This window comes from Mesoplodon mirus (genome assembly GCF_964341445.2).
Source record: "Mesoplodon mirus genome assembly, chromosome: 3".
Classification (NCBI taxonomy): Eukaryota; Metazoa; Chordata; class Mammalia; order Artiodactyla; family Ziphiidae; genus Mesoplodon; species Mesoplodon mirus.
This window is the reverse complement of record NC_138978.1, coordinates 36,312,844-36,340,146: the sequence shown is the minus strand read 5'-3', so window position 1 is coordinate 36,340,146 and position 27,303 is coordinate 36,312,844. Positions and strand designations below refer to the sequence as shown.

The 27,303-nt window shown below is 41.1% G+C and overlaps 1 protein-coding gene across 5 annotated transcripts in view; it reads right to left on the bottom strand.

The window, feature by feature from the left end:
• NFYC (nuclear transcription factor Y subunit gamma) overlaps positions 1 to 27,303 on the bottom strand; it is a 64,071-nt gene that overhangs the window by 15,548 nt on the left and 21,220 nt on the right. For all 5 annotated transcript variants that reach the window (XM_082615658.1, XM_082615657.1, XM_082615656.1 and 2 more), the window contains 4 exons: positions 14,695 to 14,807; positions 6,680 to 6,751; positions 5,149 to 5,262; positions 1,481 to 1,576 (listed from right to left, as the gene is read on the bottom strand). In XM_082615658.1, coding sequence (XP_082471784.1) covers positions 1,481 to 1,576; positions 5,149 to 5,262; positions 6,680 to 6,751; positions 14,695 to 14,799 — 387 coding nt within the window. In that variant the 5' untranslated portion in view covers positions 14,800 to 14,807. Of the gene's footprint in view, positions 1 to 1,480; positions 1,577 to 5,148; positions 5,263 to 6,679; positions 6,752 to 14,694; positions 14,808 to 27,303 lie in introns of those variants that run through there.

Sequence of the window (27,303 nt, the reverse complement as noted above, 5' to 3'; positions counted from 1 at the left end):
TGGCTCGGCAGGCAGCCCCAGGGAACAAGCAGGAGTTGGTGCAAGGAGCCCGAGCAAGGCCTGATGTTGTCACAGAGCTCACCACCTTGGTCTAAAGGGGGCTTCTGAAACAAATTCCAACAAGGAGAATGGGCGAATGGTATCAACTGTTCTGAAGGAAGCGAAGTGGTCTGAGTTCTTGTTGTAGTGACTTCTCAGAGAGGAGGGAAGCACTAGGAGGGGGAACTGAGCCGCGGGCACAAACCTGCAATGTTTCAAAGGCGATGCACAGCGGGACGACCGTGGCAGCCTGCCGCTGTAAACATCCGACTGAAAGCTCCCTGGAACGCCTTACAGCTTCCAGTCAAGGATGTTTACAGTAGCAAAGACTGCCCAGAAAGAACGAAGACGCAGTGAGGCACCCCGCTCTAGGAAGGAGGTGCAGAGGGCTTGCTGACCCCAAGACCCTCAGGCAGGGTCGGGATTACAAAGGGCGTTTAAGATGCCCACCTCTCCTCCACTCTCTGACTCATTATTAACATGAGACGGCACAGAATGGTCGTCACTGAATGACTCCTCTTTCTAAGGACAATACACTATGAAATAATTCATTAAAAACACTTAAAATTTTATTAACAAAACAGAGAGAGCAGATCAAGGCTCAGCTTTGCTCCTGCCAGACTCTGCCACTATTCCCCAAGCATCTCTACTACATCTAGTGAGTCATGCAATCTGCATGCCTAAAATGATGAGCTATACAGGAGAGGGGTCTATCACAATTGCAATTAAGAGCTTTATGCACCCAAAGTGCTGAAAAACAATGGTGTGACCTCCAGAGAGGAGCAGACAGAAGAGCAGGAAAGGCAGACACTCACATTCTTTCCCATGACTGCTTAGAAAGGTTGCTTAAGTGGTGGTTCTCAAATATGGTTGCACATTAAAAGCATCTGGAGAGCTTTAAAAAGCACTAATGCCTGGGCCTCCCCTCGCAGATTCTGATTCAGCTGGTGTAGGGGCGGGGCCTAGAGACCGGTATTTTTAAACCCTAACAGGTGATTCTAATGTGCAGCCAGCGCACTGTGCAGAGACCCACAATCTAGACTAAGAGAAAACCCAGTCCACTCACTCCAAACACCACTATGCACACACAGAAGCTGTTTCTTAGAAATCTAAAATCTGTAACTTGCTCTCCCATCCCAGACTAAGAACTCTGACAGACTTCCTAGGATCCCTCAAAATGAGCTTCACTTTACTGTTGTAACTAAAGTCTTTCATTTTCATTTTGTCTGTTTTCACTGAAATACCACCTCAGAGGCACTGAGTTAAAAGCATCCCTAAATGAGTAACAGAAGGAGATGTTAAGGATGGATCTGGTCTGCAGAAAGAAAAGCAAAAGAAGAGCAAATGACTTGTGCCGAGAGAGGAAAAGGAGCGTATCTGATACCAGGATGCAAGGCACTCTCTAGTCAGCAGCAGCAGGAGCAATGCCTTCCCAGCTCACCTGACGCTTTGGTGGTTTCAGCTCATCTCTTGGAACAATATCGATGAGAAAGTCAAACTGATCAAATTTTGTAATTGCCATGGCGATATCATTCCTCTGTAACAAAGAAAAGCAGAGTGAAAAATTAGCCTGGGGAGAAACTAGTTCACCTGGCTTTCTACTCTCCAAGTTACAAGTAAGGTAAGATGATGACTTCTAAGCCAAACTAAATACCCATGGCCAAGCCTACAGGCCAAAAGTAGTACAACCAAACTCTTATAAACTGCAAATGATCAGACTTGATGGACAAACACTGACAAAAAAGAGATAAATGTAGCTCATGCTCTACAAACTGTATATTTGAGCCTCCAACTATTACCACCTCTGCTGGATCCTAAATTATCATCCTCCAGATACATCTGTACAAATCTAGCAATCTTAACTGACATGTTTCTGGTCATTCTGTGGTTAGCAAGGTTAGACTATCATTCAACCTTATAACTTTTTAAGCCTCTAAATAATATTTTGGCTCTTTGGTTCACAAGTAGTTATAATCTATTTTGAATCTCTTAGCTGAAATCCTAATTCAATAACTTTTTGCAATATTTTCTAGTCATTGGATCTATATATGTTAGTTCCTACAAGGCTACAATTTTTATTTTGAAATTCAAAATCACAATGTCAAATCCACAGTTTAAATCTTGTTCCACGTGACATGAACACTGGAAGTCTGAAGTCACTAGAATAGAGGCAGGGTGGGTAGAGACCAAGTCAGCTGACTAACGCTACTGAAACCAAGGCCTGCTCTGATGGCGTTCTAAGAGTGACATTCCCTTTCTTTAAATAATAAAATCAAAAGATTTTTAATTAAAAACCAACACACTATGTATATTTAAGATTTGTGTACTTCACTGTATGACAATTTTAAAGCAAAGGAAAAAACAGAAAAAAATAGTGAACTATGGTGAGTGAGACATATGTTGAAGTGTTCAGGGGAATGTAAACTTTTAAATGCATATAAAAATAGATGACTTGGGGACTTCCCTGATGGCACAGTAGTTAAGAATCTGCCTGTCAATGCAGGGGACACGGGTTCGAGCCCTGGTCCGGGAAGATCCCACATGCCACAGAGCAACTAAGCCTGTGTGCCCCAACTACTGAGCCTGCGCTCTAGAGCCCACGAGCCACAACTACTAAGCCCACGTGCCACAACTACTGAGCCCACGTGCCACAACTACTGAAGCCTGCACACATAGAGCCCATGCTCTGCAACAAGCCACCGCAATGAGAAGCCCACGCATTGCAACGAAGAGTAGCCCCCATGCGCAGCAATGAAGACACAGTGCAGCAAAAAATAAATAAAAAATTAAAACAAATAAATAAACTGATTTTGGAGCAGCAATGGTGGCTATGCATCTTCAAAAAAAAATAGATGACTTGATGAATAGAGGGAAAGACAGACATGGGAACAAAACAAGTAAAATGATAACGGTAGGATCTAGGCGGTCAGTATACAGGTGTTCACTGTAAACTCTGTATAAATTTTTTTGTGTGTTAGCATGTTGACTTTTCCCTCCAACATAATAAAATGTTGGAGGGAAAAGTCAACATGCTAACAGAAATCCTTAGCAAGCTCTATATATCACATCTTAAAAGAAGGTGACTCATCAGACAAAATAGGAGGGGATGGAAATTTTCCTTCCCTTGTCTTTGTGATGGCCCCAAGCCATTGAAATGCAAAACTCCAGTCCACCCTTCTTGCCAGCCACCAGCTTGATAATAAACCCTCCCAACCGAAGCAGGGCACATCTTAAGGCTGCCAGGTCTCATTTAAGATTAGTACGATATAGTATCACGTTCTTGATGATGTCACCTACTCAAGCTACCCAAATGGCTCATCAATGGATAGAATGAGGGGGAGAAAAAAAAAACACCTCCAAAGATATACCAAAGTGTTCTACAGAATTTTGGAAACAGATATACTTAAATGGGTCTTTTTAACATTTTTAGTTTGCCTTTTTTAATGCTAGTATTTTACTGATTATCATATTTAGTAAAAAAAAATACAGAAATCTTAAGTACACAGCTTGATGAATTTGAATAAATATATGCACCCAGGTAGCTATCACCCAGATAAGAACAAAGTTTCCTTCTATCCCTTTCCAGTCAACTTCCTTCCCCTACCAATCTGAGGCAACAACTCTGATTTCTGTCATCACAGATGGTGATAGTATATGGTGTATGTGCTATGTAATTTTTTCCTCTGGTTTCTTTTGCTTAATATTATTGAGATTCATCCATGTTGTTGTATGAATAAATAGTTTGCTTCTTTTATTGTTGAGTAGTAATCCATTTTATGAATATATCAATTTGTTAATATATTTACATCTTGATGGATATTTGAGTTGTTTCCAGTTTTGGGCTATTATAAACAAGGTTGTTATGAACATTCTAACACAACAATGTCCACACTTTTGGGTGTACACGTAGGAGTGGAATGGCTGGGTCTTAGAATAAGGAACATGTTTAACTTTATTAGAAAGTGCCAAATAGTTTTCCAAGGTGATCGCACCTTACATTCTGACCAGCAATAAATGTTTCAGTCACTTCACTTCCTTGTCAACACTTGGTATTGTCAGTCTTTTTTATTTTAGCCATTGTAGTGGGTGTAAACCAGTATCTCACTGTGGTTTTAATTTGTATTTCCCAGATGACAAATGATGTTGTATACCTTTTCATATGCTTATTGGTCATCTGGGTATCTTCTTTTTTGAAGGGCCTGTTCAAGTGCTTTGCCCATTTTATTTTTTAATCTGAATTGATCTTGAAGGTAGCTTTAATTGGATCTCTCTAGATTCATAGGCTTCCTTCAAGACAGCATAAAATAAGTTTTCAATGTCTGGCTGCACTAGAATATAGACTTCCCAAGGGTAGGAATTTTTGTCTGTTTTGTGTATTAGTCCCCAGGGCCTAGAACAGTGCTTGGCACATTGTGGGTATTCATTTAATATCTGTAAGATAAATGAATAAAAGCATGCATTTTCAATTTTGAAGATAAAGGGAAACAGAAAGCATAATTTACTTCCTTGGCTTTGTTGTTAAAATACTGTCACTCTTGTATCTGTCACACCCTTCCTCTTATGTCTGGGAAACCTTTCCTCTAACAACTAGGGCCTGGATGTTGAGCAGAGGGCCTCTAGAGCCAATGACCAAGGGGTCCTCATACAACATGAATGCTGATTTGCTGGATTAAAATAAAAAAGGAAACATGAAAGAAGAAGAAAAGGATTCCCAGGAAAGTAGGGAAGGAACAAAAAGGCTAATGAGGTTAGTGAGACTATTCTTCCTGGGACTGTTCTTTTCTGGAGTCTCTCAAGGCTTCCAACCAGAAGTTGTTTAGATCTGGAAATAGAGAAATACCACTTTAGCCTCTGTTTATAGTGAGAGCCCACCAAGTACAAAGTTCAGTCACTGAGCTGTGAAAAACAGGAGAGTTGGAAATTAACATTCTTGGTGGGGAAATACAGACTATCTTGTCTATATGGTCTGCCTGCCTCCCACCAGTAGAGGAAGATGCCAGTTAAACATATCAGCTTGACAGAGTCCTAAGGAAAAACAAAAACTTTGGTCCAAAGCCGTGCAACAGAAGAAGGCAAAGGCAGCTCTTGCCTAATTTTCTACAATATTACCTGAAGAGTCCGGCGCTTGTTATCCTCTGTGTGGATCCAGGCTCGAAGAGTCAACTCAGTGATAAAAATCTGGGCCGCCTTGGCAAACAGCACAGGGGCTTCTGCACTGATCATCTGTAACAGACATAGGCCCTCCCCGTCAATCACCAGCAAGTCATTCAAACCAGTCAGTTCGTCCCTTACCTCATGTCCTGCTCTTGGGCTATGGGGCAAGGGCTAGAAAACAAGAAGGTGGTAGCCTTACAAGGTTCCAAGGTAAAATAAATCCACAAGTAGGGACAAAGCAGGTAGCAGATAGAAGAAGGGAAGAGGGAAAAAGGTATTTATCTAGCACCTACCATGCACTTTCTTTCTCTCATAATAGCCTTTCAGAGAAACTAGGGTTTAGGAGAGATGAAGTGATTTGCCTATGGCCATAGAGCCAGTAAGTGGTAGGATTTAGGTTCTAATCCAAAGGGAGACAATGTGGGGAAAGATAATGAGTATGAGAGCCAATGGATTTAGGGAAAATCTCTGGCTTCCCATCCTTTTGGGCTTTATTTTTCACATAGTGAAAAAGAGGATAACAACCTTCCAGGGTTGCTGTGGGAATCAAATGAGATAATATATATAAAAGCACCCAGCACAAGGCCTGGCACACAGTAAGTGCTCAAGTAATGCAAGTTGCCTTGCCAAGTCTGAATTCAAAGTTCAAACTCTTGGTCAAACAAAGCTCTGAACCCTTGGTGAGGTGGTCTATGCAGAATATAGCCACGGGAAGAGCTCTGGAGTTAAGGAAGTAGGAGGTGAGAATTGGGATCTTGGTTCTCCTACTCTGGGTGAGACACTTCTAACCTCTTTGTGTCTATTTCCATATCTATAGAATGGTGAAACTAACAATTCTTATCCTATCAAATCTCACAGGGTTACTATGAGGAAGAAGTGAGCTAATAAAAGGGAAAACTGTGGTAAACTGTTAGCTTTCCACACAAATACAAGAAACTATCAATTTTGAGTGGAAAGAGAGACAGTTGCTCTTTTCCTGTGAGAACTGTAACAGGATGTGGACTCCTAGGAATATAGAAAAGGCCACCCCCAAGTAAATCCTCTCACAAGTATAAATCATGTGAAACAACTCACAGATTGAAAAGTTAGAACAAGTGCAATATCATTATCAAACATTTCTTAGAGCTCAGATCAACAAACTAGAGATTGCAATAAGATGCTAGGAAGACGTCGCTGTCCTGTTGATGTGATGACACATGTTCACACTACATAGTGGAAAGAATCGGGCAATTCAAAAAGCAAATACTCAGCATCTTTTCAACATCTGGAAAACAGGATATCCCCAATTTTCAGAGAAGACCATACAACAATTAAAACTGTTCAATTTTAGCTCACATAACAATTTTAGAGAGAATCCAAATAAAAAAGCAACAGACAATATTATTTTCATTTTTGTTTAATTAAACTTTGAGCTCTAGAGAAATGAGCAACAATTTTCCCATCGTTTTACTTTCAATATGAATAATAAAAATGAATGTGTATTCACCTTCACATCTTCATCCAGTTTCATAATCTTCTTAATACGAGCCAGTGGGAGTTCCTGTACTCGGAAATCTTTCTGAAATGAGTAACAACAGGTACATAAATGGTAGGAATAATCAACAGGGCATGACAGGCAGCATGAAACACTCTGATTGGTTTAGTCCCTCCTTTCAGAAAATATGGCAGGAGAGGAAGTACAAATGAAATTAACAAAATACAAGCTCTAGAGGCACAATACTTCTTAACCAATGCAGAGCTTCAAACAGAGGGTTTCAGGATAAAATTATGATGGCTTCTAACAGTGCCCTCATGAAAAGTGGCCCCAAACAATACCAGATTCTTTGCCAGCACGATATAGAGATGTATTATACGTGTCTTCCCCCCACCCAAGAAAGTTTACCAGCTTGCATGCAGGTTAAAATGAGATTTTTGTCTTAGGGATTTTCCTCCAGTTCTTCCTTCTAATCAAGGACTGCAAGGGCAAGTGCCAGCAGCACCTGACCATAGTGACTGTTCTCATCAGCCAATGTGGCACTGCCTATTTCCTTTTTTTGGTTTTTTTGTTTTTGCGGTAAGCGGGCCTCTCACTGTTGTGGCCTCTCCCGTTGCGGAGCACAGGCTCCGGATGCGCAGGCTCAGCGGCCACGGCTCATGGGCCCAGCCGCTCCGTGGCAATGTGGGATCTTCCTGGACCGGGGCACGAACCCATGTCCCCTGCATCGGCAGGCAGACCTCAACCACTGCGCCACCAGGGAAGCCCAGCACTGCCTATTTCTGACCTTTGCACTAATGTGACACCAGAAATTGGGGAGGAGCTCCTTTCCCATCACAGCAGCAAAGGCCTTGTCTCCAAAATCTGCTTGGGGGTGGGGGTGGGAGTAGAAGGGTATGGAAAAAGGGTGAGGGTGAATATATCAGCTGTCATTTAGGAACAGCCCTGTCAATGTTTTCTTAACAAGCAAGACTAAGCTGGGGAGAAACCATTTAACTTTACTGTGGATAGGATTTAGGAAAGGGATTTTCGATTAGCACTACTCAATTACTTGCAGTTTAGGCGCTTTTTCATTTTATTTTGATACTACTGGTATTTAAACACATGGCCAATGATGGATGTAATTCTAGAAATAAAAATCAATTTTGGGTTTCAGAGCTGCAATGAAGAGAAAGGTGCAAAGGCAGAGATTAGCTAAAATCAGCAAAATCCCTACTGGGACTAGGTGTCAAATGATTGATTCTATAAGTGGTCTGAAATGTGACTCACCAAACCCAATACGCTCACCTGGGAATTTACATCATCACATTATGGAGGAAGCAGCTCTTATTTGAGATTTGGTATAATTAACATGCATTCGTGAACTTTCTTTTCCAAGACCAACAGAAAACCTCAACTATACATCAAAGAAGGCAGTGGGGCATTTTGGAAAAACATCACCAGCCTTCCCAGAATCTATTTTATGAATACAGAAGAGCAACTATTAGGATAAAATGTACACCGAGACATCTTACTTACTTACTTAACTTATTTATTTGGCCATGCCGAGCGGCATGCAGGATCTCAGTTCCCCGACCAGGGACTGAACCCATGCCTCCTGCAGTGGAAGCATGGAGTCCTAACCACTGCACTGCCAGGGAAGTCCCAAGACGTCTAATTACTCCACCCAAACCCAACAAGCTGCTTGGCTACCACTCACCTCTACAGATTTCCAACACTGATTTTTCATCTTCTCCTTTTCCAAATTAGGTATCAGCATTTTCCATAAGCCTCTAAAATTCTAACCCTGGAGTGGCAGAGGCTGAGAAGTCCAGTTTATTAACAGTGTCACCAAAAGGAGACAGCAGGACACATACTATTCTTATGGTTTCTCCTCCTCTTTCATTTATTACTTCATGTAACTCAACTGACAGCAAATGTATGATACCTACTACCATGTGGAAGATGCAAATATATTCTTACCTTTGAATAGCCAAATAGGTTAATTGTTAGAGACTATCACATAAGAACATTATAATCTCCTATCCTATACTAGAATGGGGGTGTAAAATCCCACACGGAAAAGAAAAAAATGACCAGCTGGCAATGGGAGGTGTGGGGCGCTGGAGCGAGCGAGAGGAACTGGCAAATGTTCCACAGAGGGGCTGAATCTGAATTATATCTAGGGATACTGCAAATCTGCTTGCTGGAAAAGTATGTTATTCAGACAGAGGAAACAGCATGCACAGAAGCACAGAGACAAAAAACCTGGCCTGTTTAAGTTTTCGATGTATGACCTTAGTACAGAGGGGAACAGCAGGAAAGGGAATGCTGGATTGGGGCCAGACTCTAAAGGGATTTTTAAAAAAACATTTAACTACAGAAATCAATCACTGGTCTTCCTTCTTGTGTGGCATATCACACAAAATGATGATGTGAAACAGAAATGCCAAAGAGAATACTAGGGATGATAATTCCTTTGGAAGGCCTCCCAGGATGATACACAAAGAACAAGATTATGAACGCAAGATTTAGGTCTCTTGCAAGTGTGCTCTCATTTGGCTTGGTTACTTAATATAATTCCCACAAGACTGTTCTAAGATTACTTAACTAAAGCCCAAAGCTAATAAAAAGACCTCCTTCCCTAACTTGAAAGAATAAAATATTACTTTTAGAATTTCTATGAGACTATTCTTTAATTAAAAGAAAAAACAAGAAAAGGTCAAGGATATCATCCCCACCTTGATGAGGTGTAAAATGAGGCAGAAATTTATAAAAAGCCCTGCTCTAAGCCCCACCAACCTTTTCTTTTGTAAGAAACTTTCTCATGATCCCCAAACCTTGAGATCTTAAAGGATCTTCAGATGTGCGTGTGTGGCTCATTATCGCTGACAACAGCCCAGTTTTCTATAATCTCAGCCTAGCTTTCCAGTCACATGTAAGGGTTTACGACAAGCTTATTGGAGAGGGGAGCCCCTTCACTATCAGTAAATTGGCTTTCAAGTCAATGCTCCCCTTGTCATTGGAAACCATGCAACTGACATGAGTAACATTAAACTTCTTCTCCTGATGCTAATCCAAGTGGAAGAACAACTAACGCATTTTACTCTTGGGAGTGACATCAGCATGGTAGAAGAGCAGATTCTCTCTCAGAACATTCTCGTGCTCCTGACCACAACCAAAGAACTACACTTTAAAATGCTGCCAATGGGGCTTCCCTGGTGGCGCAGTGGTTGAGAGTCCGCCTGCCGATGCAGGGGACATGGGTTCGTGCCCCGGTCCGGGAAGATCCCACATGCCACGGAGCGGCTGGGCCCGTGAGCCATGGCCGCTGAGCCTGCGCATCTGGAGCCTGTGCTCTGCAACGGGAGAGGCCACAACAGTGAGAGGCCCGCGTACCGCAAAAAAAAAAAAAAAAAAAATGCTGCCAACTGAAATTGCTGAATTTCAAGAAGTCTGAATTCACTCAATGAGAGTTCAAAGCCAGAGAAAAGTCAATGGGTCTCAGGCTGCACTAAAGAACATCCACAGTTTCAAATAATGATGAGAAATCTTTTGCAGGCCTACCTAGTCAGGCACTCACTCCGGCAAAGTCAAGATTCTATCCTCTCGAAAGCAGTGATTCTCAACCTTGGCAACATGTTAGAATCACCTGGGGGAGCTTTTTTTTTTTTTTTTTTTTTTTTACCGGTACGCGGGCCTCTCACCGCTGTGGCCTCTCCCGTTGCAGAGCACAGGCTCCAGACGCGCAGGCCCAACGGCCATGGCCCACGGGCCCAGCCGCTCCGCGGCATGTGGGATCCTCCCGGACCAGGACACGAACCCGCGTCCCCTGCATCGGCAGGCGGACTCCCAACCACTGCGCCACCAGGGAAGCCCCTGGGGGAGCTTTTGAAAAACAAGATGTCTGCGCTTTACCCCAGACTCAGTGAATCAGGAATTCTAGGGAGTGGAGTCCTGGCATCACATTTTTTGAAAACTACCCTGGTGACTGTAATCACAGTGAGGGTTAAGGACCACTGCTTTAAAGCCTTGTTGCTCCAAGTGAGGTCCCTAGACCAGCAATGGCATCATCTGGGAACTCAAAAGAAATGCAGAATCTCAGGCTCCAATCCAAACCTCCTAAGTCAAAATCTGTATTTCAACATGACCCTTATGTTGTTCACATATAGACAATAAATTCTGAGAAGCACTGCTCTACAGGAAGAGCTCAAACAGCACAGGACTTATTTTTTAACAGTCCACCAACCTTTACCTCCAAGTTCTTGTTTAAATGGTTATCTGATTTGATTGTAATGGTGGAAATGTCATCTTCGAATCTGGAGGCATTGAAAAGATATAATTGGTGATTAAAAGAAAGTGACCTAAGCATTAAATTACAGCTAACTTAAGGTTAAATGGGATGTACGGAAGGAGCTTAAAGGAGGATTAGATTTTTCTTTACGATTCAGCATTACTGCCTCCCCACCTGCCCCCACAAAAGAAAAAAGTTAGCTTCTTCTTCCCCCCTTTCGAAGAGGTCTAGAAGGGTAAAATTCAGTGCCAAGAAGTCTATTAATTATTGTTCCCAGAGTTCTGCTAAGCAGGAATACAGTATTTTACACAATCATCCTGGTGTACAATCATTTTGGTTTGATTTTTAACCAACTTCAATTCCAGCTGAACACCATCTAGGTTTATGGACAATGCAGAGCTTTCAAGAGTGAGGAGAGCCTGATGGCCAAGCTGAGATGAAAGACAAATTGCTTTTGCAGAACACAGACCAAAATGACTGGGGCCAATGTCTCCAATACATCATGAACTATATCATCTAGCAAACTTCAATTACTTGTTTTTGGAACATCTTTGTCCCAGTCATAGAGAGATCACAACACCTTATGAGTATTCTCATAAGTTTTATTTACATTTGGATGGTTTGAACATATGGATTTTTAAAAAAGTCTGGTAGACACTTTGGGATGTCAACCTAAGAGGCTCTGACATATCTGAGGAAGTCTGGTTGTAAGTGCTGTTGAGTTCTGGAAAGGCACAGACTAAACACTAAAACATCAGCCACGTTACACAGGCAGAAGTGCAGTCAGAGAAGCAGATGCCTTCTTCGTGTGCCATAGGCAGAGGGAAAATAAAAGTTTTACAAAGGGACCTTATTGGATTACATTCTCACTCAAACTTGGCACTATGTTGCTTCACACTAAATCTGAAGCGGAGGAATCTGATTCATTCAAATATTTAACGTGCACCTATTATATGCCAAACATCACTCTAAGCATCTGATGTAAGAGATACGATGGTAGCAGTCTAGGAGTCTTTTCTCAGGGGTACACAGGAGGAAAATTTTAGTTAGCCATCGATAGGAGAATGATTAAAGAAGACTTTCCTCCTTGATCTTCTTTCTCCTTACTCATAAAACTTGAACTAAAAGTGAATCCCTCAAAGTAACCCACTTTTTTAAAAAAATTAATTTATTTACTTATTTATTTATTTTTGGCTGCATTGGGTCTTCATTGCTGCGCGCGGGCTTTCTCTAGTTGCGGCGAGTGGTGGAGGAGCTACTCTTCATTGTGGTGCATGGGCTTTTCATTGCGGTGGCTTCACTTGTTGCGGAGCATGGGCTCTAAGTGCAGGGGCTTCAGTATTTGTGACTTGCTGCAGGCTCTAGAGCGCAGGCTCTAGTTGTGGCACCCAGGCTTAGCTGCTCCGTGGCATGTGGGATCTTCCCAGACCAGGGATCGAACCCATGTCCCCTGCATTGGCAGGTGGATTCTTAACTACTGCGCCACCAGGGAAGTCCCAAATCCATTTTTAACCTCTGAAGGACTAGCTGTCTAGTGACAAAAAGTTGGTCAACACCACGATCTGCTCTGATGTCAATCAAACTTGAAAATTAAACCAAGTAGGATAAAAATCAAAGCCCACATTCCTGTTCACTGCAGCATTATTCACTATAGGCAAGAAATGAAAGCAACCCAAATGCCCACTGACAGATGAATGGATAAACAAAGTGTGGTATGTACACATACACAGGAAATATTATTCAGCCTAAATAAGGAAAGAAATCCTGTCACATGCTACAACATGGATGAACCTTGAAAACCTTATGCTAAGTGAAACAAGCCAGGCACAAAGAGACAAATACTGTATGGGTCCACTTATGTGAGGTACTTAGAGTGCTCATAGAAACAGAAAGTAGAATGGTGATTACCAAGGGCTGGGAGAGGGAAAAGTGGGTGGTGGTTGTTTTATGGGTATAAAGTTTCAGTTCTGCAAGATGAAAAAGTCCTGGATATCTGTTTCACAACAATGTAAATACACTACTGAACTGTACATTTTTAAATGGTTAAGATGGTAAATTTCGTTGTGTCGTTTTACCACAATTAAAAAAAAAATCAAAGTCCAACAAAATACAGAAAAGCAAGGTGCTGAATTTGAACTTCCACAGTTTATCTGACCACTCGCCTGATCCTGGATTTTTTCTGCGTTCAATCTGGAGGACAGACTTGCTGCACTGGCCTAGTCCCACCATACCCCAGGAGGCACTGGTTTTACACCAGGCTGATCCCAGCACTAAAACCTGATAAGCTTAACCATGAGATTATCCCCTCAAAACATGCACAAAATACCCCACTTTTGACTTTATAATTTCATTTTTTTCCTTCCTTCTGTTTTATATCTAAGATAGTACAGATAACTACTACCTTTAGATTGCAGAAGAGAAAGAATGATTTTTCAGTGGAAATCCACCTGTGAACACAGGCCACTCCGAGAAAGCTCAAGCCAAGTTCAACTGCTGAAAATCCCCCATACAAACAAACATGACCCACAGGTACATTCAGAATATAAATTAGTTTCTCTACCCCTGAAGTCAAGTGGGCATTTATCACAGTAAGTTATTTTGTTTACTTTATTCATTCATTACCTGTTTATTATAGTCTGTCTCTCCCACCAGAATACATGTTCTGTGAGTGCAATGATTCCGTCTGTCTGGTTCACAATTGGATCCACAGTAACTAGCGTAGCCGGTGCATAAGCATTTGTCCAGTGAACAAATAAACTGACTACGTATGTTAGAGGTTAAGGACCAAAACTCTAAGAAATTGCAACACGAGTTCTACATCAAGAAGGAATCCAGTGTTTGCTCTGCCAGGATGCTAATACTGATACCTTCAGGGCAGGAATGACACATCTAACACAGAGAGCTCCTTCAGCATTTGCTGAAATGACACCAAATGGAACATTCTTCATTAAGGATATGACACCATACTCTGACTTTTATTGCTTCAGATTCATCCCTGTGCCTGACTCAGTAACTATTTAATAAATACTTATCAAATAAATGACTCTGGTTGTAATTACTACATTGTAAGCTCCTCAAGGGCCAGGGTTTTATTTGATTCTTCTATGTCAGAGGTTCTCAACAGGGGATGATTTCGGCCCCCAGGGAACATTTGCCAATGTCTAGTAAAATTTTTGGTTGTCACAACTGGAAGGGGAGTGCTACTGGGTGGCATCTATGGATTAAAGGCCAGAGATGCTGCTAAACACCGTACAATGCACAGAAGAGTCCCTCAAAACAAAGAATTATCTGGCCCAAAATGTCAATAAGGCTGTTAAGAAACCCCAATCTAAGTGTATCTTTTGACACCTGGAAAGAGTACTTGCTTACAATAGATTTGTTGTTGAGTAAACTGCCCAAAAGTTTTCACCAGGTCCTAGAAATTTGGCAGGGCCACTAAATCAGGCTTAAGAAATGACCTACAGCTACTGGAGGAAAGTAAGCTCTGCTTTTCTGCATTCTCTAAAAGATCTGCCTCACATTAAAGTATCTCCAAGTCAAAGCATCCACATGCCTAAAGAGAGCCACTAAGATATAAAAAAAACCCTTGTAGTTACCTCACCTAAGGTAAATTGTATTTTCATTTTCCTATCCAAAGGTCAGAAATGAACTATATTTTTGTAAATGTGCTTGAGATTAAAAATACTTTAGTCTAAGTTTTGGTTATTCATCTCAAAGCTTTTACACTCTTTAAAAGTTTCTCATTCTTCCTTACCACTGTTAAATTCCGGATTTCTTCCATGACACGAGGCCAGAAGGACTGTAGGCTTTGCTGGGCATCACTGCTGCTAGCACCACCAAATCCTCCTTCTGTGGACATTTTGACAACTAAAAACAAACACATACATGAGATACATTAGAAATAATAAAGTCAGACCTTCTGTCCAGGTTATTTATAGCTTTCCTTGTGGATGTTTTCACTAATTCATTCAATTTCTCAGCCTGAGAAGGTATACAAAATTGTGCTGAAGGGGTTTTTCACACCGACTTAAGTCTTAGCAAAAAATAAGGAGGAAAGTTTTCCCTTCTATCCAGCTCATACCGCAGAGACTAACAAGAAGCTCCAAGCAGAAAATCTCAAAGTGCTAGAAATCCAAACTCAAATCCTAATGGGAATCAAGGACTTTTAATGTCTTATTTTGCAGAGGGGACAGAAAAAAAGGCACTTGGTTGTCCTAGTCTGGTCCATAATTTTCAATGCCATTCTCTCCAATGTTTTTCAAGTTCTATGTGGCTCTCACACTCCATGCCACAGCCTGCAGCACATACATTAAGGGTCCCCAGTGATTAATACTGTACAGAAATGTAAACCCAAAGTCTTAAAAAAATAAGAGCCAAGTTTATTCTTTTGTTTTAGACACTGTGGTCCCGTTTCTTTGGGGCTACTGATGATTATTATTCTTTCTAATCTCAAGCTAATCTGCCTCAAAGGACACCAAAGCACTAAAGCCTAGGCCAATAATTGAGTAGATGGCACAAAGTCTCCGAACTGAAATCACTTCCCAGTTCTTTCCTTACCTGAGCCATGCTGTTAGGCACAAAGCCAAACAAAGCACACCACCAACTGGAAGCTTTAAAGATGGTTGAAAAACATTGAAGAATTAAATTTAGGACAGAGAAAAGAGAGTCAGAACTTGCAGTTGGTCAATTGCTTTGTGATGGGGGAGGGAAGATGAATAAGGATCCCCACATCAGCTATAAATATAGATAACATTGTAATGTCTTAAAAGGTTTACAGGGGGGAAGTAAAAAACTCCAAATGGCTTAAATGCTTATCTGACAAATACTTACACCCAAGAAACAGTTTAATTAAACACAGAGAGCAAGAAACTTAGTGATGTCCTAAGAATTTCTATTCTGGGAAACTATTTGAAAAGGTTTGACATGCCAGTGACAGGATGCTGGTGGACAGCTATGTAAGTCATTAAGAACTAATTCTGAAGGGCTGAAAGAAAAGCATCAAAGCCAGGTGTCACATGACCAAATTGCTACTTTCCAGGCTTCATGTGGATGCACGCTGGGCACATCATTCTCTATCAGCAGAATGGAATGAAGGCTGACAAATCTAGGTTTAGACTGTGAGGATGTTTGATTCACTCTTAAATGTTTGCCTGGGATTGTCCTAGAGGTCTCTAATTTTTTTTCCCCCTTTTTCTTCTAAAGGAAATGATGAGAGGAAAGAAATGAAAGGAAAACAAGAGTACAATCTTCAAAGCAGATTTCACTCTGGTGTAATGACATTAGTGGCTGATGATGTAATGGGAAAAGGTTTGGAGCCAATTTCTGGTGCTGGAGGCCTACAAGCAGCTCTATACATCAACAGGAACTCTAAGTGTTAGGAAGCAATATGATCTTGGAGTTTCTGGAGGGAATTAAAGTGAAGAATGTTGAATCACGGTTGGAAATGACTAGATAAGATCTTGAGTCCTAAATAACCAAGTAAGATCCTCTCAACTCAGCTCCCATGACATTTTCACTTATCACCATATGCACATGGCCTATACACTATTCTCTTAGATGTACTGAGAACAAAGAAACCAAGGTAATCTACAGAAATTTATTTACTTTTATTAATAGATTCTTATGAGGTACTCATGACAATGATGAGTGAGACTCTAACCTTTTTAAATGGGGCAAATAAATCTTTCTAGAAATGAAAATAATTATCAAAAAACTTTAAAAAGAATCTAACCTTTCATTGTATGGACCCCTGTACATGCCTGATCTTAGCAGAATCTGCCATGAAAATTGCTATGGTCAAAGGAGGAAGATGCACAATTGCCAGTGTGATATCTCTGTATAACTTGCTAATGATGAGTAGGTTTAGTTTGAGTGCAAAGGCCTGTGAGATTTAGAAAGCTGGTAACCAGTTTTGATTGTCCTCTGATCTCTCCCCACAAACATTACCAAGGTACACAATTCAAGAAGCATTTTTAAAACCATCTGTGCACAGTCTGCTTTTAAATCTTGAATTGCCCCAACTAAGGATGTGCTGGCGCAATTAGTTCCCAAACATCTGTGCAGTCAATAGATTATGAATGAATCTTTGGCTGGCTCAGAGCCACACACTCTCAGAGTGGGGGTTGGCTACAGAACAGAAGTTAACAAATCTTTCTGGAACTGATAAATGTATTTAAAGGTTAAGTGTTTAACGTGAGCCGTTTGAATTAGAAAATCATAAATGGATAATGGCAAAAAAATTCAAGTCAGTAATAATGTCCTTTACATTTTACTGCATCATAGAAGTTTAAAACTGGGGGAAAAAAGGCATTAAGAACCACCCAGGCCAGCTCCTCTAAAAGATGCTTACAGCCCTACTTCAAGCTCTGCCCAGCTCCCTCAATCCCACCCTAAGGAGTCATTTAGCTTAAACATGAGTTCCTCCCGCTATACTTCTAAGAAACTGGCTCACTGGTAAGGCATTCTTTTCCATCTTTGGACAGCTCTCACTGTTCTTTACACTAAGTTGAATTTACAAACAAAGGATCATTTCAGCATTCGATTTACAGTTACAACTTTTACGTTTTTTCCATTGAGAAACCTCTTTTCATAAATTCCTGACTCCAAAAAAACAAAGGTACTATACTTTCATCAGGGACAGAAGATCCTCTCATGAGGAAAAAGAGAAAATGGTTTGGAGCATGTTTTCTAGCATCTCTGCACAGAGATGATTTGTAGCTAATTATCTTAGTATCTCTTGGGGGACTTCCCTGGTGGTCCAGTGATAAAGAATCCGCCTTACAATGCAGAGGGTGCAGGTTCAATCCCTGGTCAGGGAACTAAGATCCCACATGCTGCGGGGCAACTAAGCCCATGCGCCACAAATACTGAGCTCGTGCGCCTCAACTAGAGCCTGCGTGCAGCAAACTACAGAGCTCGCGTGCCACAACTGCAGAGCCCACACACCCTGGAGCCTGCCTGCCACGACCAGAGAAGACAAAATCTGCATGCCACAACTAGAGAGAAGCCCGGGCACCAAGACGAAAGATACTGCATGCTTCAACAAAGATCCTGCGTGCTGCAACTAAGACCCGACACAGCCAAAAATAAAATAAAAATAAATAAATAATAAATAAATCTTAAAAAAAAAATCTCTTGGGAGAACATAAATTGTTACCACAAATTCCTAGAAATTGAGTATTTTTATTCAAAAGGATTTCCCCAAAGCAGATCCAGTCTTCACATGGGGCTTTAAAAATTAGATCAAATCTCACGCAACAGATCTTATGAAAACAAGTTGGTGTTCTCAATATTTTCTGACTGTGGCAAAACTTAACATTAAAATAATAAAGCCTAATCATAAATTTTGCTCACCAAACACCCAAGTTAAAAAATATAAAGTAACCTTAATTTTATCACTTATTTTAATAATTAATACATAAATTGCAACTGAATTGATTTTGCTACAGAAGTAGCCTACTTACAACATCTACAACCCCTGGCAAATATGCCAGGTTCATCTTCTAGAGCGATAAGAAAGGTATGTATTTAAAAGTAAGAAAGAGATTTATATTCCAGGATCCTTTTTATTCCATGTTAAATGGCTATCGCTATCATGAGATAAAGCTATTTATATATAGTAAGACCAAGTCGCATTAGCTTAGATGACTCTTATGAAAAATGCATAATAGAATTTCCCAGATTTAGTTCATAATTAATATTAGATTATTCATGTTCATTAATTAGATTATAAACACTTGAATAAGACTGCCTGTTTAACTATTTAATAAAGACTTAAGGACCAGATGAAATACTGAATGTTTGTTGCTATAAGAAATCTCAACTCCCATTATCTCTTAATTTATCTGGTCTTAAAAACAGTTTGCTTGGGGCTTCCCTGGTGGCGCAGTGGTTGAGAGTCCACCTGCCGATGCAGGGGACACGGGTTCGTGCCCCGGTCCGGGAGGATCCCACATGCTGCGGAGCGGCCGGGCCCATGAGCCATGGCCACTGAGCCTGCGTGTCCGGAGCCTTTGCTCCGCAACAGGAGAGGCCACAACGGTGAGAGGCCCGCGTATCGCCAACAACAACAACAACAAAAAAAACCCAGTTTGCTTTCCAAAACTAAAATGGGAAGAATCAAAGTCCACCAAGAAAAGGCCACTTCTGCAATGCTCAAATCAACTGCCATCTCTCCACAACTGTCCTCTAAATAACCCCAAGTGATCACTCCTTCCTGTAAACCTTCAGAGCCCTTAATCTGTACTTCTTCCTGCCCTCACCACAGTACCTCGTATGATCATTATTTATGTATTTCTTACTATATTTCCCCTTCTGAGTTATAAGCTTGTGGGTAGGACCGGAGTATGATTTATCTCTAGATTCTCTCACAGCACCTAGCTCAAAGCCTGATAAATAATTACTTCTGAATGAAGGAGCAAGCGAGTTGTTGCATATGGCCTTTCTGAGAAAAAAGAGGCCTCTTGGAAAGCCTGGCCCTGAAATAAGACTTATTGGGACTGCAAACTATCCTAGGAGTTTCAGAATAAACGAGGTTCTCTCTGGACCTTGAAAGTATAAGTAGGACTACCATCAGAAATCCACATGACTTGCCAAAGTGAATTTAAGATAAAAGGGCGTGGGACTTCCCTGGTGGTCCAGTGGTTAAGTCTCTGTGCTCCCCATGCAGGGGGCCTGGATTTGATCCCCGGTCAGGGAACTAGATTCCGCATGCTGCAACTAAAGATCCTGCGTGCCGCAACTAAGACCCGGCTCAGCCAAATAAATAAATAAATAATTAAAAAAAAAAAAAGATAAAAGGGCATGATAGGAAGGGGAGACACACACACACACACACGTCCTGGAAGTTGCAGGGCAGACTGCAAGGCTAGAAACATGGGTGCATACCATTCCCAAGTGTAAACCTTTTAAAAGTCAGAATCTTCTCAGAAAGGTGACCAGGACAGATTAGCAAAGTTCGAAAAATTAATGACAGTAGGTAAGTAGGAGAAGAAGGGGCAGGGGGGAGACCTGTGTTTGGCCACTGCCAGGAGGATAAGGAGAAAATCATGGAGGAAATGGGATGATTCAATCAAATTGGGATGATTCAATCATATCACTCAAGGGTAGACAATCTGTCATTCTAATATCTGGTTACTCTTTATCATTCTTGAAGAAAGAGACCTAAGGAGTTTTCAAAATATCCCAGAAGCAGAGTGCTCCTCCTTTAAGATTCCCTTGGAAGTCTTTCAAGCTCTTTCTTTCGGCCACTTACCATTCTCACCAAATCCTCCATTAATAATATGCTAGACATGGAACAGGATGTATCAAAATGACCAACCTCATAAAATACAAAGAAACATAAGGTTTTACTACAATATTCCCTAGTTTCTAAAACTCTGCACCTTTAGGTTTTGGATCTCTATTTTTTGGCATGTACCTCACTCTCTCTACAAAAATCCTTTACATTATAATATGCCTAAACCCACAACACAGCTCTCTGACAACTAAAACCAAATAGATATTGTTGGGAGATAATACCTAAATCCCTATCATCACAACAACTATTCAAGGAAAAAGGACCACAGAAAGTTCCCCTAAAATGAAGCCCAATCCTTGCCCAATGCTGCTTCCCATTAAAATACTAGAGCTGCCCCATCCCAGGCAGTCAAATTTCACCTAAAAATAATGCTCTCATTGTCAAATGCAAGCAAATATCTCTTGGCCCAGTTGTGACTGAAAAACAAATCTATACACTGGTACCATCTTTCACCTTAATGCACCACCACCCCAATCCAACTTGCAGCCTTTAGGCCTTTCAGGCTGAGAATGTCCCCAATCATTCCTATGTGTCTCCAACTTAACATATATCAAGCATCTCCCTATGTTCAAAGCAAATTAACTTCTTCACTTGCTTTTTTGACTTGCATTTTGATCATGTTTTCCTGTCATTAGATGACATGTTTTTTATTTTGCCCAATTAGCAGCACTATCACATGCATTTTATGCTCCAGTACTGCTCAGGTATTTATTGATGTTAGTTCCAGGCTTCTTTATTTGAATTGGCTAAAACTGTTGGGATGTTATATTTCAAATGGGGAATGAGAGATAAAGAAAGAATATTAATATGAATGAATAAGAAGAAAGGGTGTAAGATTTAAGCTAACTTGTGCTTGTTATTTTAGATATTCTTCCAAACTACAAAGCAAAGTGAAAACTAAATTTGAGAACTAAAATTTCTGAAACGAAACAATTCCACCGGACTTCCCTGGTGGCTCAGTGGTTAAGAATCCGCCTGAAAATGCAGAGGACACGGGTTTGATCCCTAGTCCAGGAAGATCCCACATGCTGCGGAGCAACTAAGCCCGTGTGCCACAACTACTGAGCCTGCGCTCTAGAGCCCACGTGCCGCAACTACTGAAGTCCACACGCCTAGAGCCCGTGCTCCACAACAAGAAGCCACCGCAACGAGAAGCCCGCGCACCGCAACGAAGAGCAGCCCCCGCTCCACGCAACTAGAGAAAGCCCACGTGCAGCAACAAAGACCCAACGCAGCCAAAAATAAATAAATAAATTTAAATAAATAAATTTAAAACAAAACAAAACAATTCCACCAACATCAAGCTGGTTCTCATGTTTATATAGATGGACATAAGGACCACTGTCAATCACAATGGCTAAAAAGCATTTCAAGCCTTAAGGAGGCATATGTTCTCCACAATAAAACCAACCTTACATTGACAATTTCAGGAGAAAAATAACAATGTTCTGGAAATAAAAAGACCTATGTTTGTGAACTGGCCTGCTGCCTACAAGCTGGTGGCCTTGGGCCAGTCACTTCACTAAGCCATTCCAGAAGCAATGTGTACTGAACACATACTCCAAAGGCCGAAGGGGTGGTCTGGTATAGAAAGCCTACACTTCACTGCTTGAAGATGTAATAAATGAATGAATACAAGGGAAGGCAGGGTGACTAGAGAGAAAAGAGGGTTCAACAGTCCTTTCTTTTTTTTTTTTTTTAACTTTTTGGCCGTGCCACACGGCATGTGGGATCTTAGTTCCCTAACCAGGGGATGGAACCTGCGCCCCCTGCAGTGGAAGAGCTGAGTCTCAACTGCTAGACTGCCAGGGAAGTCCCTCAACAGTCTTTATTTAAGCTCATCTAAGGTTTCTACTAAAGCAAGAAAGCACTAAGTCTAGTGCCAGAAACCTTACTACTTAAATTCTAAACATAACTGGGTTCCAGATGGTCATACTTACTGGCAGGTTATTACACAGTACCCCACTACTCTAAGAATGAATAATGTAGATCCCTTTCCCCAATCCCAAACAATGCCAAGTTCAGTGTTTGAGGGTGTGTCTGTCTCAAGCTCCAAAAGGTTAAGTATGAAGCCCCTTTTCAAACTGCCTACAGGAGAAATCATGCTTTCCAAAAGACTATGGGTTGGAAGTGGCGGCATGTGCTCACAAAGATGCATTTTCAAATTGGCAGCAGAGATACTCTTCCTTCAAAAACAAAACATGTTTCTGTTTGCTGTCTACTACAACATAATCTTTCAAACAAGGGCTAGATCATAATATAGTTATAGTGTATCTGGGAAAAAAAGGAAGGCAGAGCAACTGGTATAAGCAATGAAACTTAACAGGAAGGTGTGACCAGAACATTTAAAAACCTGTTCCTGTGGAATAGAAATGGTATGTGAACATCTTACTTCACATAGTTTCTTCCTCATGCCTTTACTGATATTCAGCTTACATGACATGTATGTCTATATACTGGCATATATGACAGCAACAAAACACTATCAGTATTTTGTATGATGGAGAAAAAAGACCAAATATTTTAGTGAAGTATTCTAAAGCAAGGGTCCACAAACTACAGCCCACAGGCCAAATCTGGCATGCAGCCTGTTTTCGTAAATTCAGTTTTACTGGAAGACTGCAGCCCCCATTCACTTACATTGTCTATGGCTGTTTCCATGCTACAACAGTAGAGTTGAAGTGCTAGAACAGAAACTGTATGACCCACAAGCTGAAATTATTATCTGGCCCTTTAGGGAAAAAAAAAAGGATCTGATAATATAATGATGGGGAAACTGAGTGTCAGAGGTTTGAAAAGCTTGCCCTAGATCACACAGCTGTTACATTGCTTCCTCACCTGTTCAACCTCCATTAGGAGTAAACTAGGCCAGCCCTCTCTACCACACAGAAATATGTGTTAATCTCTCTGACACTCCAACCTAATGAAAGTAAATAAATTCTTGAAGGAAGAATGACAAGTACGTAACTGGGTTTTCAGACCCTGAGCCTCAAAGAGAATTCTAACATGAGCTGGAGAAAGAATAGTGCCTGTAAGTCTGAGCTAAAACGTAATCTAAAACAAAGAGCCATTTTGCTTACTGGATCCCCTCGGAGACTCAGAAACTCTAAGAACAATCTTTTGCCCAGCTTCTAGCAGGATCCTGTGTTAATGTATGCCCAGGAGAGGTGAAAAGTGTGATTCTGAAGAATGTTTCAAAGATGCCAACTTAAAAGCTTTAGAGTTTTACCCTCAATTGATCTTCACTCAGCTCAGTGCCAAAGATATCAGTATCGTTCCAATTTTACAGATAAGAAAGCCGAGGATTGGGTATCTTACGTCACCTGCTCAAGGTCACAATATAGTAAATGGTGCAGCTGGAAATACAAAAGCTCTAAAATTCTGTTCTTGATTTAGTACAGCTTGTTCATTCTCACTTTTTGTTGCTTTAAGGTATGTGTATATTCAAACCGTCCAGGGAGATGAGCAGTCTCGGCTTGGATCACTGACTCAAATCCTTAACCCAGAAGATCATTTTTATCCACTTGCTCACAAAATCTCTGTGGCAATCACAGAAGACGTTAATGGCACTGCTATCTCCTATCATATAAACATCCTTCTCTTATTTCTCTGTTGTCTCTCTCCTTGCTCCATCACTCTCTTTTCTATTTTATCCTTCCCTCTTGCTTGTCTCTAGGACAGTCAGTAGCACCTATGAATACTCAGCAACAAACAGTGGGGGGCAGTAAAGTACAGGGTAAATACATAAATAAAATGTATTGGACCTGGAGGTTCTTGCTCTCTGGCGACTAACTTGTCACTTAATTTCTTGAAGCCTCTTTTACCTCACAGGGCAGCTGCAGCACACAAATGGGAAAGACACGTTAGAAGGCCTTGAAAAATACCAAGCATCATATAAATGCCAGATGGCATATCAAAATCACTGCTCAGAGCTAGACAAGACATCTACTCCTGGCCTGAATAGTCTCAAACACAGTACCAAGCCCAAAGACAAATCTCCCTCACGTATTTGTAACAAGTAACCCAATTTGCTTCTTTCTCTAATTTAGACTACTTAGTTTATTTATTTATTTATTTATTTTGCGATACGCGGGCCTCTCATTGTTGTGGCCTCTCCCGTTGTGGAGCACAGGCTCCGGACACGCAGGCTCAGCGGCCATGGCTCACGGGCCCAGCCGCTCCGCGGCATGTGGGATCTTCCCGGACCGGGGCATGAACCCACGTACCCTGCATCGGCAAGCGGACTCTCAACCACTGCGCCACCGGGGAAGCCCCTTACTTTATTTTTAACATGTGTCCTAAGAGTCCTGCATCAGATGCATGGAAACAAATGCAGAAAGAAAGCTTCTTCCATCTCTTTTATAAGCATAAAATAATTTTTAAAGCCCTTTAAACTATTAAATTTAGAATGAATGTACTAGTTCCAAATAAAGAATTCAAGATGGAAATGACTAGGAATGCTCTTAACTTAAATCCTTGGGAATGTCAATGATCAGTAGCCATGCAGGCTCTCCCTCTAGACAAATCCAAAAATATAAAAATTCTTAGAACGTGTCTCCTTGTACACCTCAGACTTCTGTAAGCTAGAAGTATGTGGCTGTTTTGACTTGCAGAAGGCAGGCAGAGGAGACCTGAAGTCTAGGCAGCATCCTGCCCCATCTGGCCCCACCAACCAAGATTCAACAGAACACTGAGCTCTGAAGAGAGCTCTGGCTGCTTCTATCTCCATCCAAGATCTTGGAGTAAAGGGAATATGTTCTGAAAGCAGTAATTTTTGAGACTATCTCATGGACTGAAACCAACTTTTTAAAGTTTTTTGGGACTAGCACTGATAAGAAGCTTGCTCTCACAGTATGTGAGAAATAAATAAGAAATAAATATACCCAGTGACCACTAAACTTTTTTCTCCCCAAGAAACCACTCCTGGCACCCAATAAAATCTATTTCTACAATTATCATATTCACTTTCTTCACACATATATTGAATATTATTATTATCAGGCACATTATTTCTTAAGCCTAAAATTTCCATGCTCCTATTTTCTCCCCAGTTCTTATGTAACTGTCTTTGTTTCTGACACATCCTCAAGGGAAACATGCCTTGCACATAGTGGGGACAGTCAGTAGCACCTATGAATAGGACACATCTACTGAATAAACAAGCACAAGCTCCTCAAGAACTACTTCAAGACCCCAAGTATCTTTGACTTTACTCTGGGTTCTTTTCTTTGAAATGTGCATACGGGGAAATCCCTTCTCAAGTACCTGAGCTCAGCTGTGCAATAACCTTTGGTAGTAATACAATGGAAAAGTCAAAAAAGAGTGGGGATGGGGAGAAACCCGTTCTACTTTAGAAAATGTAGCAGAAATGTGCATAATTATCTAATCATAGACTCCACTGGAAAATGGAATATTGTGCTGATGAGTTAATCCATCTAAATACTGGAGAACTCTCGATTAAAAACCTGGAGCGTGTTATAAGAGTGTCAATAAGAGCCTGGCTGTATTGATTTGGCTGTATGGATTCTGCTGATTCACAGACACACTGAATTCTGTCCTCTGCTTAGTGTCTTTTAGCATTGATTTGAAAGTTAAAAGAAAGCAAGCAAGAAAGGGCATAAGAATAAACAAATCCTCCAAGTCAGCCAAACTCTAAATCTCCCACCTCCGTGTATACAGCTGTCAGAAACAGAGAATGTAAAGATCACTTCAAAGAATGCAAAGCAATTGAGATGGTTATGCTAATCCCTTGCGTTTGTACATGCTTTACACTTTGGAAAGTAGCTTTCTTTACATTATCTCATTTGTTTTTCACTGCAAACACAACACAGGTAGTAATATTCCCATCTGACAGATAAAGATATTTTATCCAGGTAGACTGAGGGACTTGCCTTAGGTTACAGGGCAAGTATATGCCAGAGCCAGAACCACAACCCATATGCCCTTATTCTCAGTTTTGTGCTCTTTCACCGCATGTTCTCTTCCCTCTTTAGAACTGATAACTCAGTAGAGGACTAAGAATTTAAGAACCTGTGGATCTTCTCAGCCTGGAACATAAATCCATAAAGCCTTTTATCTTTAGTTTTCCTGATCATTCTCCTGGACAAAAGTACTCCAGGGACTTCCCTGGTGGCACAGTGGTTAAGCATCTGCCTGCCAATGCAAGGGACACGGGTTTGATCCCTAGTCCGGGAAGATCCCACATGCCACGGAGCAACTAAGCTCGTGCGCCATAACCACAGAGCCTGTGCTCTAGAGCCTGCGAGCCACAACTGCTGAGCCCGCATGCCACAGCTACTGAAGCCCATGTGCCTAGAGCCTATGCTCCGCAATGAGAGAAGCCACCACAGTGAGAAGCCCGTGCACCGCAAGGAAGAGCAGCCCCCGCTCACTACAACTAGAAAAAGCCAGCATGCCGCAACGAAGACCCAATGCAGCCATAGATAGATAGATAGATAAATAAATAAATAAATAAATAAATAAATAAAGTACTCCAAAATGCCAAGATGTCAGATTCTTACACATTTCGAAGTGGAAAGCTTAAGTTTTTCAAGCTTGTTAAAGCTGCAGTTGTCCACAAGGACTGGGACTTGGGGATATCTGGTCACCAACCAAGAGTAGAGATAAAAAGGTCCAGTAGATCAAGTTCACTCTCTGGGGGCCTGGTGATGAGAAGTCACTCTATCTTTTCACTACAGTTCAGAGGACTAGCCTTAGCCTAGCCCCCCTTACTGGAGCTGTTTTCATAGCTGCACACTTGTAGGAGGAATCATCTGGTTAAATTCTATGCAGTGTTTCAAAATTACAGCCTTTGCAACACTGTGAACTTGGTGACAATGTTATTCTAATTATGTAGCCATTACTCTCAGAATCAAAATCCCTGTTCCAACTACCTTACTAGGGATAAAACTAAGATTATAAATCGCAGCTAAGAAATACAAAGCAACTGATTATTTAAGAACACCATGACTCATCGAAAAACATCAATCTCTGTGGTTCAAGATAAGAACTCAAATATAAGAGGTGCCCAATATATACCACAAAGTATAGATTTGCACAGCTAAA